Source organism: Cryptomeria japonica, chromosome 1 (genome assembly GCF_030272615.1).
Source record: "Cryptomeria japonica chromosome 1, Sugi_1.0, whole genome shotgun sequence".
Classification (NCBI taxonomy): Eukaryota; Viridiplantae; Streptophyta; class Pinopsida; order Cupressales; family Cupressaceae; genus Cryptomeria; species Cryptomeria japonica.
Window position 1 is genome coordinate 711,666,479 of NC_081405.1, and position 13,639 is coordinate 711,680,117.

General features: G+C 36.4%; 1 protein-coding gene across 1 annotated transcript in view; it reads right to left on the minus strand.

Annotated features, from left to right (window-relative positions):
- Nucleotides 1–5,024: 5,024 nt before the first annotated feature.
- LOC131062533 (probable inactive purple acid phosphatase 27) overlaps nt 5,025–13,639 on the minus strand; it is a 78,780-nt gene continuing 70,165 nt past the window's right edge. The window contains exons 10-13 of the mRNA XM_057996228.2: nt 7,528–7,639; nt 7,101–7,289; nt 6,935–7,015; nt 5,025–5,396 (exon numbers count right to left, since the gene is read on the minus strand). Coding sequence (XP_057852211.1) covers nt 5,343–5,396; nt 6,935–7,015; nt 7,101–7,289; nt 7,528–7,639 — 436 coding nt within the window. The 3' untranslated portion in view covers nt 5,025–5,342. The remainder of the gene's footprint in view (nt 5,397–6,934; nt 7,016–7,100; nt 7,290–7,527; nt 7,640–13,639) is intronic.

Below are 13,639 nucleotides of genomic sequence, written 5' to 3' on the forward strand. Positions count from 1 at the left end.
CAAGAATAGGATAGAGCATGACTGAAGCCATGTTATAAGTAGCAAAGATCGCTAGAACTGTGCAAAGCTAATTGTTTGACAAAGAGCTAAAGCCATGATGTTGATTGATAAGATGAAATTTGATAACAAACATGTTGAGCATCCCTTTTTAGTAGATGTGTCATGCTATGTCATTATGATTAAGCGACAAATTTTGGATTATTGCAAATGGACAATAGATCACATGTCATAGGTATTGTCCTTTAGTTTCCAATCTTGTGAGTAGGGTTGCAATTCATGAACCATTTCAAGACAACCTATGGATATATGTAAGTCCCATTAAGATATTCTAAGCATGTATTACAAAGGATTTGTACATAGCAACTTCATTTTGCATATTGTTGTGTGATGCAAATGAGAGGACTTCATCTTATTCACACAAGATACCTTAGGAGAGGTATAAGGATTAGAGTCTCTCAGGTTGTGATCTACAAAAGCCTTAAGGTGATTAATACATGAAATGCAGTTTGTTAATAATATCACCATAATGCAACAAAAATGATACATGAAAACTTTGAGATCAAATTGAAAAGGAAATGACTTTGAAATCCGAGCAACACAGTATAACCAAGTGTTATGAATGAAAAGAAGCAACATGAAATTAAGAAAGCCATTATCAAACACATGATTGTAATAAATATATGTTAAAAACAGTGTAATCATATGTGAAATAGCAAATAAATCTAATCCATTGATTGCCATTGAAAGTCACTTAATTAAAATCTTAATTTTCTTGAAAAGAAAATCTAAAATTAGGAGATTTTTTATGAAAATTAATTTAAAAGTTAAAAGTGTGGAAATTTGAATTTTTATTCGACCTTAAGAAGTGCAAAAATTGATAAAGTATGCCAATTTTCTGGATTTCAGCAGAAAAATGCAGTCAATTCCAATTCCCGAAATTTCGGGAAAAAAGCTAGGGACCGTGTGCAAAGTGCACTCGGTCCGACCAACTTTTTTCCGAAATTTTTCAGGGATGGTAGAAATTATGATTTTATTATGGAATCCAAAATAAACAGCCACTAGATCAGTCAAATTAGCAGTCAAAGGTCGAAATAGGAGATTCTTAAAAATTAGGGTTTTGTTTTTTAACCACTTAATTTTTCATAATGAAAAGATAGATTTGAAGTGCAATTTTGAAATAGAAATCAGATTTGAAATAAGCAATTAAAATGCTACACTTCACAAACTTAATTTTGTCAAACTGAAAAAAATTAGGGTTTTTATGCAATTAACCTCTAAATTTTGTAAAAAGATTAAACTTGGAAATGAAAGTTTGAAATTCAAATTGCAATAATTCAAATCTAACAATAAGAAATCGGAATTAGAATGTAAGACGTCGGTTTCACCAAAATGTAAAGTGGAAAATTGAACCCTAGTGACTCCCCCCCTAGAAGAGAGAAAGGAAGTCGCTAGGATGATTTTCACTTGGGAGAAACTTTACATTCAAAAGAGGGACTTGAATCCACTAGATCCAAATCCAAGGGGAACAAGGATATAAATTCCAAGTGGATTGCAAGGGAAAGTGATTTGCCCTCTTTTGTAAATAAATATGTTGACTTGTTGACTATGTAGAAAAGGGAGATAAAATGAATGAAATGAGGAGCTACCAGTTCGGGATCGCGCTATAATTTTGGATTTGAGATGTTCAGACTGGTACGGATCTGCCCTGCAAATTTGGAGAAAAGTCGTCGGGACCATGTTGAAAGTGCACACGGTCCTCTGAAAAATCCACGCGCCGAAAAGGGCTTTTCTTTCTCTATAAATGGAGTCCAACCTGCAATTACAACGACGCACTTGCAACCTACACACAGAAAAGAAGGGAAGAAGGGTTGTGGATAGGGGTTTGCCTCAGTCAAACCCCGGTTGAGGAATCCTCCTTGAAAGAAAGTAATTGCAAATACTTAAATGTAAATGTAGGAAATGTATACCTTGTAGATCTGCAATTGATGATGATGATTGTTTTGCTTCTTGAATGTAATCACAAATGTTGTATGAAATGGCATGTAACATGAAAAAACCCTAACACATACACATGCTTGCAGATGAATGATGTAATGTTGATCCAATGGATGAATGAAGAAGACACATGAAGAAGAGAACTTGGTGGATGCTTGAAGACTTGAATGTTTGACGAAGACCCTTTGCTTGAGTATATCTTATGCATTTCGCCTATTCGCGTATTTTGTCCTCATCAAATGAGGGAATTGGATCTCTTTTTATACATGCCTAAGAGGATTAATTTTCATCCATCGAAGGCCGACAGAGGAAGATTGCAATCCCTGAAGAGCAAATTAAGCTTAAGGGGCTAGACAAACCCATCTTAGGGCCACCCTAAGAGGGAGCACGCCCCTGTCCTGCCCTATCTTGGGGCCTGGACAGGGTCTTAAGGCAACATAAGGGCCACAACAGGAAGAAACTCAAGATGAAAGCACAGAGAGAGGTCTTAGTCAAGTAGAAAGATGATGTCACAAAGGTGAGGGCTTAAGATGTGGTCGAAATTGCGAGGGTCGCAATTTTAGTAAACTATAGTAGGGTTGCAATTCATGAACCATTTCAAGACAACCTATGGATGTATGTAAGTCCCATTAAGATATTCTAAGCATGTATTACAAAGGATTTGTACATAGCAACTTCGTGTTGCATATTGTCGTGACGCAAGTTATTATCAATATTTGAAATATTTATGGCTAAGTCCATTATTATCAAATACAAAGGTAGTTAGGAGCATCTACTTTTAAATCTATATATTATATACCAATGTGCAATACAACTACCTTGTGTTTATCGATCAAGTGCTATCAGAGTTATTCCTTCTTTGAGAGTGTAGGGAAGTGGTAGAAAACAAATCGTTCCATTGTACTTGATTTGCTAGCGTGCATTGGTGTGTAGAGATTTTTTATCAACTGCAAGGTGTACGATAGAGAACAATGATAAATATAGAGATTCGGTGTGCTAGAGCAAGTTGCCATTTGAGTGAGAGCTCGAACAAGTGCATTTTCACCTGCCATTTGAGTGGGACTAATTAATGCCATGAGAGCACACTAGATTGGTAATCAACCTTGAAGATAGGATGCTCTTAGTATGATGGAGGAATTTGGAAATTCTTAGTTTTCATTTATTGATCTAAAGGTTTTTAGGAACCTAGAGGCACTTGGTAAGTAGATGTGATCTCACTTATTTGAGAATTTTCGATATGGAGGATTCCCTAGTTAGACCACTTTAAGCAGTTTATAAACAATAGAATTCTAGTATCATAGGCATGAGGTACAGGTAAAGTGACTAGAGCCATTCTACAAGTGACAGAGATTGCCAAAACTATTCAAAGCTAGTTGGTTAACAAAGAGTTGAATCCATGAAGCTTATTGATTAGCAACACGAAGTTGGTAAAAAGAGTGTTGGTAGAAGTAGAACATGTTACAAGTGTGCCAAAACATCCCTCCGAGCATCCCTTTTCAGTAGAGGTTACATGCTGAGTCATTGGAAGTAATGCAACAAATTTTGAACTACTACAAATGAACAACAGATCCTGTGTCAAAATATGTCCTTCATTTTCCACTGTTGTAAGGTTGCGGGTCATGAACCATTTCAGGACAATCTACAGATATATGTAAATCTCGTTGAGGCAATCCTAAATACCGTGGCTGTCAATTAGTGGCATGAGGAGCATATCTCACTCTTCTTAGAGTATTATAGTTGAGGGTTTCTCCAAAGTAAACTTGTGTTGCATATTTGGTGTTTATGATGCAAGTTATTATCAGCATCTGAGATGTTTTTGTTTAAATCCTTTATTGCACGTGTCATTGGCAGGCATTCTACTTGGAGTATTATAGTTGGGTTTCTCCAAAGTAAACTTGTGTTGCATATTTTGGTGTTTATGATGCAAGTTATCATCAGCATCTGAGATGTTTTTGGTTAAATCCTTTATTGCACGTGTCATTGGCAGGCATGCTACTTGGAGTATTATAGTTGAGGGTTTCTCCAAAGTCAACTTGTGTTGCATATTTTTGTGTTTATGATGCAAGTTATTATCACCATCTGAGATGTTTTTGTTTAAATCCTTTATTGCACTTGTCATTGGCAGGCATTAAAAGTGGAAAGCGCATACAAAGGTAATTAGTAGTATCTCCTTTAAAATACATATGCTTCGAGTACAGCACAGCTACCCCGAGTTTATGGATAAATAGAACTTTGAATTATTACACTAATTGACCAACTAAAATGAATTATCAATTGCTATTTACACCTAGTGTTTGTCTCTCTACATGTAATCATTATAAATTTCAGTATTCTTTTTAAGTATTTATTTCCATTGATGAAATAAAACATGATTAGATAAATATGGAAAGTTCTTTGATTTAATTAATAGAATTATTTAATATATTTTTATCTAAATATGAATTAATAATAATCATTTCCATTTCATTGTCCCTGTTTCTCTCTGTCAATTGTTGTTCAAGTCCCGATGATGGTCGAGTGAATGAGAGGAAGCTTTCAGATGGTAGCAATCTAAAAATTAAAGAGATTAAATAGATATATTTTATATTTCTTATTACTATGTACTTCCTACTGTCCTTGGCTACTGATTCTTTTTGCATTCATTAGTTTCTGTGACGAAGGTGGAATATTGAGATCTCAAGCTGAGATTTCTGAGTTCTGGTCTTTGGTCTATTCAGAAGTAAGATGATGAAGGGTTGATGAAGTAATTTCCAAGCACTTCGAAATTCTTTGAAAGAGAATGAATGTCTGACTGAGATTGTCATCCTCTGAGATTTACCAGAACACTGCTTTATATTGGCTAATGGAGAGATGGGTATGCAGCGCACATATGCAATCAGAAAGTATAATTGAATTTACCATCTACCAAAATTTTCTGCTTTACTAATGATAGTGGGGTCCAAATCCAACACTAACCATCTGTCACGGGTTGCCATTTTCACTCATTTTTGCAGGTTTAGCAATAAAAAAAAATTATGTTGATATATACATATATAAACAGCAGATGATTGAATTTGAATAACATGTGAAATATATGTTTGATTCAATAGACATTACATATAATATGAACAATACTGTCCAATTATTTAGGAATTAGAAGTTCAATTATTAAATACACTACAAGACTTTTCAAGGCTTTTTAGAATTCTACTATCAGAACCATGCAATCCATGCCTCAATCCAGACGCAAGCTCTAGTTTCATGTCTGTGTCTAGCAGTTAATGCCAATTGTGGCATCAGGCCTGACGTTGTCCACAAGAGTGTTGCCCTCCAGATGTCTGCAGGAACCCAGATCATGGCTGCTAATATCAAAATTTACTGATGGCAAATTGATCTGCTATCCTTCCATCTGTAAGCTTGAACTGCAGGAAATGGTTAAATACAATGGTATTATATACTTTATTATGTCCTTGTAAACTCCATGCTATGTGCTAGTAAACATAAAAGTGCAGTCAAGAGAGGGAATGAATTTTTCGCCACAAAGCATGAGTCTAGATAACAATATCTAATAAAAAATGAAACATGTTCATTTTCAATTATATCAGGAAAAAGTTACACCTCAGATTTTGTTGATAATTTTAATAAACTTAGTTCAAGAAGGAACGTATTTAACTACAAATAAACTCCCCTACTGGTGCCCACTTGTGACAGACATTACAATTATATTAATGTCCTTCAGTGACTAAAGTAAACTACTAAAGTTTAAAAACACATTATGTTTAAGGTTCAACTGATAGTGTGCCTCGGAGATATGATGTCCATGATAACATATCAAAAAACATGATAAGAATAACCTAGAGTGCACCCACATAACAAGAAGTTGCCTTTCTTTAAGCTGATGCCTTGACAAAGCTAATAGAGAAGAAACATCTGATTGAAAATGACTATTTTGGGGGATTACATGCTTCGAGGAATAGGAATAAATACATCAAATACATAGCAAAATAATTGGATGGAATTATTCTCTGCCACAAATGGATCACCTCTAGGACTCGTACTCAACCACAAGTTCAGGACTTAAAACACTAGCCAATTACAGGCCAATCAAGTCAAGTATGTGGCTCACAGATTCCATAGTTGATAGAGAGGAAAAGGAATGGTGGAAACAAGCTCCTAAGCTCAGAGGGCATTCCATATACAGTTTCTCCAAAAAACTGTATGTTGTAAGAGGCAAAATCAGTGAATGGAACTGTAGGGACTTGGCAACATTTTGAAGCTAGTAGACCTGAGAAAACAAAACCCAAAAGTCCCCAGTGCAAAATGAGAGCTCAAGGGACAAAGAAAGATATGATCAATGAGGAAACATGGGCAATACACATGCTATTGCTCAACAAAGGGAAGAATTATACCGAAAACAATGAACCATGGGTCCTTCAAGGAGATGCCAACACAAATTTTCTTCCACAAATCTATCCAAAACAGGGAACACATAAATGGGCAATGCCAACTCGAGCACCTCAAAGGACACTAGATAACAAATCACAAAGATATGCCCATCCGCAACATTTTTTGTCAGTATTCTTCTCAAAGAGGATCAGCATACAGACTCATCTACTCAGTTTAGAATCAGCTATTGCGGTATAAACCCAAAATACTATCGGAAGAATTAGAGAGGATTACCACATCTCAGCAAGTGAAGCAAACAACCATCATCCACATGGATACAATGTCTAAGAAAATCCTCAAGCCCATCAATGTAGTTAGCAAACAGGGTTGGTGAGAGAGTGCAACATTGTTTTGACTCCAACAGAGTCAAGTCTTGTAAAAAGGAATGAGAAAGGTATGCAATGGAAAAAAATTAATACAAATTCTTATGATTAGTTTCTCAGGATGTTTTTTTTTTTCTTATGCAAACTTTACATAGAACAGCTTGGCCTTGAGAGGTTAGTTGAGAACTTGCCTGTACAAGAAGTTGTCCAGCATCAGCATGTACCTTAACATACCCGAATTCTGATATGCGTACTAAACTCCAGATTTTTGGCTGCAAAAGTTTTGAACCCAAGACAATTAATACTGTTGGGTAATTTCATATGATCTGCTGACCAACAAAAACTTATGATGCATACCATTGCCATGAAAGAGTCAAGTGCAAATCCAGACATTCCAATTATGACATGCACTGGAGCATAGTATTTAGAACTATTGTAGTTGTCAAACCCATTATTGTCCCTGCTTGGATAATTTAAGCACTGGCTGTTATTCACAGCACAAGTACGTTCATAATTGTGTACATGACCCCACAATGCCAGGTCCACCTACATCATTTATGCAAAGCACCTTAAGAAACATGCACTGCACAAAAATTTAGCCAATATCCCAATGTAATAAAAGTATCATAAATAATGTATTCTCTTACCCTGGAAAAATTCAGTCCAAGGCATTTTTGAATTCAGGTAAAGTTTGCCATTAAACATCATGAAAAGGAACACAACCTATTCTGGTTTCGCTCTAAGGTTAAAAAAGATCCAGACTGAAGCTAAACTTTAAATATACCTGATGAGATAAGAGGAGAGGTTCAATCACTGATCGAAAGTGAGTGTCCACTGCCGGAATTAAGGTGTTGAAAATAAATCCCCCCTCATAAGAAGAATACTGTGGCCTGTGACTGTCACACATTAAAATCAAGTTAAAAAAGTTTAATAATTGCAAATTAAAACACGTACATTTCGTACAGATTTAAAGCAATTGTTTCAGTTAAACAAGAAATTTTGACAAAAACAACTTTCCTCATAAATAATACTAGATTTAGATCCGTTGCAGAGGTATTTTGTGCAGTCTCTTTGTGTCATTTAAACATGTGTGCTTGTTATTGCTATTTATCAATTATGTAATTCAATGTGATTTCTTCATTTGTGTGTGCTTAGCAGTCCTGTTACTGCTCTTTAGCAATTCTATAAATCAATGTGATTTCTTCATTTTTTTTCTCCCTTTAAATTGCATAAATTAGTGGTGAAGTTACTAGTTAAGCATATTTCTGACAATAACCTTTCTTCATAGAGATGAAAATGAAGATAAATGCACACAAAAAGATATAATTATTATCGCATCGAGTTCACATGGTTTTGGGACTTCTAAAAGGAGGCCTAGGTTCAGATCCCCTAGAGACATGATAAAGAGTTCAAATCGGGTAAAATACCACATCCAATTCACTGGCTCTGGCATTCCCCAATAGACAAGGCCAGGTAGACAAGTTAGGATGCACATCCAATTCACTGGCTCTGGCATTCCCCAATAGACAAGGCCAGGTAGACAAGTTAGGATGCACATCCAATTCACTGGCTCTGGCATTCCCCAATAGACAAGGCCAGGTAGAGAAGTTAGGATGCTAGTGTTAGTGTGAATTAGGTGTTTTACCTAGCTAATTCACTAGGTACTATTCACATGTTAAGTTTACTTAGGTCCTAGGAATCTTTCTAGAAGTCTTAGTTGTCGATTAGATCTTATCTTGTCTTATCTTGACATTTACTTCTTGAATCCTAGGTCATTTAATATTTGTCATGATAGTTGTCTCCTTGTATAGGATTAAGACATATCATAGTCTTGTCTAACCCTATCCTCAACCTTGCCTAAATAAGCAAGGCATCTGGAGTACATTTTCTATGTCCAATATCAATCTAATCCATTGTGCCCATAATCAAGCATTATTTTGCTCTTGTTGCTCTCTTGTGGAAGGCATCTTTTTGGTTTTGCAAGTGATCTTGGCGGATCGAGTCCATTGGTAACTCTAACATGGTATCAGAGCTTCAGATCTGCAAGCCCCTTCTCAAATTTGGTCTCAAATTTGGGAGATAATCAGGCTTGAGCTTTTACTGCATGCACTTCAATGGAAATTGGACCTCACCATTTGGGGCTTTTTTTTGTGGCTTTGTATTTCAAGTTCATTTTGGAGCATGTAGGTGCAATTCCAAGCTCACCATTTAGTTCGAAGTGTCCAATAAAGTTAGATCTGACTTTTATTTCACTTAATTTGGCCATTGTATGATACAATTGCATACTAGGGTCTAAAGCTTAGATTTGATGAAGAGATTTTTATTGGAGCACTTTTAGCCAAAATGGATGTTGCCATTACATTTAAAAGACCCAAAAACCCCTATCTTCCTATTAAACTATTTCATTTTTAACAAATTTGAGTTTTGCCCAAAACAAATTTGTTGGGAGGGTCATCACTATAGGCTAAATTCAGCCCTTTTTTCAAAGATTCATAACTTTTCATCCAAAAGTAAGATTTTTGCAAACAAGATATAATGGGAAAGTTGTTACTGTGTACTTTTCAAAGATGTAGGTTTCATTATTAGATCTTGTTGTTGATGAAAGTTATTGCTATTTGAAGTCAGATCCTTTTTTTAGCTCCTGAACTCATAACTTTTTGCGTCATTGGAAAGGTATTGAGGAGCTCTTTCAGGCCATCCATGCACTTTTTCTAGATTCAACCCAAGGTAGATTTTATTCATTTTTTGCCATATTCGCATTATGGAGGACTTGCATTTGGGAAGATGGTGTTTTGATCAAATCATTTCATTTCAGCTATATATCATGTTTTGGTCTCTGATTTTACCATTTGCGAAGAGTATCATTGTTGTAATCATCGGTTATGCAACTCATCCTTTTGTAATCATTGTAACCAAGGACAATTATGACTCTTCGAAAAAAGGCATCCTGACACATTGCAGGTAGCTCAATCTTTTTCCTCATCTTTATAGACTCATCCCTGAGCCAAAGACAAAATGGAAGAAATTAGTTTAGGGTAATAAAAATGATTATATCATAGGATTAATAGATACAACAATTAGTGCAAGGATCTTTAGAAAGACATGCAAACAGATCTCAAGAATCAAGAGCCCATGCATAGTTTGGACCAAGATTTGGGAGATCTATGGAGATCCACTTAATCCTCCATTCCCAGGTGATCCTATATCCGATTATCTCATTCAACTTAATGATGTTGATAATCTACCCTTCGATGATGATACATTAGAGGAGTTTAAATATGATGCAACACTTGAGTGTCTTGATGATCAAGATACCTCTCTTGAAGCTCCCACTTCCCCAATTGAGATAATACATCCATCTTTTATTGCTTCATTAGATTCCAAATATACTTCATCAAGAGCTTCCAATGATTCTTTGCAGTAGGTGAATCAGTCTTTCAGATATATCATTGTGGGATGATTACTTGATAGTTATTCTAGACTTGTTTCTAAAGTCTCACATTTCAGATTTGGAGAACCAATTTGAGGGGTTAACTCTCCTGTTAAATGACAATCATGGCACTACTGTCAAATCTTCTTTGCCTTTGGATCTAGTTCAACATCATTTAGCAATTGATCCTAGTTTGTCACCTTTTTGTCTTCACTAGGTATGTATCTAATTCGATTGTGGCATCATCTACCAAGGATTTGGCGACATATGAGCAGATTTCAGAAACATCAACAAACATATGGATTCTTCTTCCTACCAATTCCTATCCGGAATGGGAAGCATTCTTGCATTGTGTTGTGACCTTTTCACACATCACCCCATTGCTAACGAGGACCCCCTCTTTTCCTACTTTCCTGTGTTGTTAGGTTAGGGTTTTGGCTGCTTAGTGGGCAATTTTGTGTTTCTTGTGCCCGAGTCTCGGAGTTTTGATCATGCCTAGTGCCGTTTAGGGTTTTTGAGGTTATAGGATCAAGCGCATAAAATTGAGATTTTAATGATCCTAGTTTTGTCTAAGTGTTGACCCTTTTGGAGCGTTAACGTGTTTTTTTTTTAAAATGTCCTCATCGGTGATTTTAAGTGCTAAGGTGTTTTCAGACCTTTTGGAGTTGTTTTCTCGCTCCTAAAGAATTATTTAGGTGGATTTCGCACTTTGTTTCGATGGATTTCCTTGTGTTACGCTCCAATTTCTGATGAATTTGCCTAAGTCCAATTGAGTTTTATTAAGTTTCGAAGTATCTAAGTGATTCTGAGTGGAAAAATCATCATTTTCCGGATGAAAATCCATATTCTAAGGGTTAAAGGTCAAAATTCTATACTAGAGGTGCTTTTCCCCTCATTCCCGACTACCCATGGTTTTCCCCTCTCAGAATCTTGACTAGACATGGATTTCCCCTTAAATCCATACTTGCTCCATTTTTCCACCACTGTGAATCCATACTAGGGTCGTTTTTCCCCTGGAAGCAATTAATTGTTTGCTCTTAGTCATTGTGGTTTCTTAGGTGAAGTTGTGGCCAGTGAAAAATCTAAAATCCTGCTTCAGCGCCACTGTAATTCTCAAACCCAAGTGAGCTTCACTGCTTACGTGCCAAACTGCAAGTGTGGAAGATATGTGAAAAGAAAGTATAATGAGAAAGAAAAGAGAAAAATCAAGAGAAAAGAGATAGATGAAAATGAAAGATAAAAAAAAAATTGGCTATGGGAACATGCGATTAACTCCACCGAGGCTATGGACGCCTGGTTGGCAGTGGAGCAATATTTTTGAGATTACAGCGATAACCTCGTCGGGGCTATAGACGTCTGACTGGCAACAAGGCTCTATCCAAGAGGCTTATGAAGTTAGGATAAATCACGTAGCTAGTCACGATGGATTCTAAGGGTTACAATGTCCTCATGAGCCGGAATGAATGCATTTGCACACACATGGGTAATCAAAGACTAGGTACATTGGTCCGGTTCAGGATTCTTCTTCCATTTCGAGGTACTTTCCTAGTCTCTTGATAGGTTTGGGTTGAATTTTCCGGAGTTTCTAAGTATAGACTGGGTCTTTATCTTTGAAATGTTCAGGAACATTTATTCAAGGTGGCCCTAGATGTTGTGACGTCTTCACACATCGCCCCATTGCAAATGGGGACCCCCACTTTTCGCTTTTTAGAGTATAAGTTTTTCCTAGTTTCCTAGTGTTTACCTAGTGTTGTCTAGGGTTTTTTGAATTTTGAATAGGATCAAGTTGCAAACGTTGATATTTTAATGATCCTAAATTTTGTCGAAGTGTTTGACCTTTTGAGCGTTAACGTGTTTTTAAACATGCGCATCAGTGGTTTTAAAGTGCCATGGTATTCAGAGACCTTTTGGAGTTGTTTTCTCGCTGCTAAGATATTATTTAAATTGATTCCGCACTTTATTCCAATATTTTCCTAGCGTTTTGCTCATATTTTTGGAAAATTTGCCTAAGTCCAGTCTAAATTTAAAGTTTCTAAGTGATTTTGAGTGGTTAAAATGATAAAATCCTAAGAGAAATCCTTATTCCAAGGGTAAAAGGGTCAAATTCCATGCTAGAGGTGTTTTTCCCCTCACATTCCAAACTACCCAACCCATTCCCCCACTCAAAATCCACACTACACATGGGTTTCCCCTAAAACCCATACTGGCTATTATTTTCCACCACTATTTATCCATACCTGGATTGATTTTCCCCTGGAAGTGCTAAAATTTGGTTAAGTGTCAGGATTTATCCAGACTGCCATCGATTTTCCACCAGGAGTGCGGACTATAGTGCAGACAACGTTAAGGATGATTCCATGCCTGGGTCGATTTTCCATCAGGATGTTTTGTGACAAGTGACTGCGGATTTTTGTCCGGATTTTCATCCAGACAGAGGTTGATTTTCCACTGAGAACATTTTAATGAGTTTTGAGTCCGGATTTTCATTCAGACAGAAGTCGAATTTCCACCAGGGAGTGTTTTTTTGCAAGTGAAGTGAGTTTGGAGTGTGGATTTTCAATCCAGACTGCCATCGATTTTCCCTTGGGAAGTTTTGTGTGCATTTGAGCATGGATTTTTATCCAAGCTAAGGTCAATTTTCCCCTGGAGGCTTAATTTGGACTTAAATTGTAATATTTTGATAAATAAGCCCCATTTTTAATTGCTTTTAAATAGTTATTAATGATTATTTAAAATTTTAAAAGCAAAATTTAATAACTTGCAATAATCATTTAATATTTTGAACCTTCTAGAAGCAAGTTAGTTTTTACCAAGCAAGTATATATACAAGTGTTTTATCCCACATTGCTTGTGTGGTGAAAGTAAGAGGTAAAAGCAAGTATATGAGAGGAGTCTCCAACATTATTTTATTATTAAATATGCCAGGTGTCTCCATGAAAGGTGATTTTTCTCCCTTATTGGCGAATTTTGGCAAAGTGCTGAAATGAAGTGTTGGGTTGAGGATTCTTTCCTCATCCATTTTTTCCAGCTTGGCTGTTCCAACCTCCATTGTTGTAGATCCGAGCTGCCATTGAAGACATTTTCAGAATTTTGGAATGGCGCCAAAGCTGGGAAAATTTCGATTTTTATTTGAGAGTGCTTTGTGCCGTTGTTTGGGGTGATTTTCTTCATGCTTGGTGGCTGCCATTATTTTCAGACCTTGCTGGGCGCCATTGCTAGGAGTGATTTGACCTCCATTGTTGGCTGGGAACACATTTTCAGAATTATTCTACATTGCCCAACTCATCCACACTAAGGCGATTTTCGTTAAGGGTTGTTTGGAGGAGTTTTCAGTGCATTTTCAAGGGTTGCCATTGTTGTTACAATCTAAAACTCCATAGTTGCAGGTTGTCTTCAGACTGGTTTTCATTTCCAACCACTTGCCAACTTGGAAGATTTTACTTGGGCGTCATTTCTTATGAGTTTT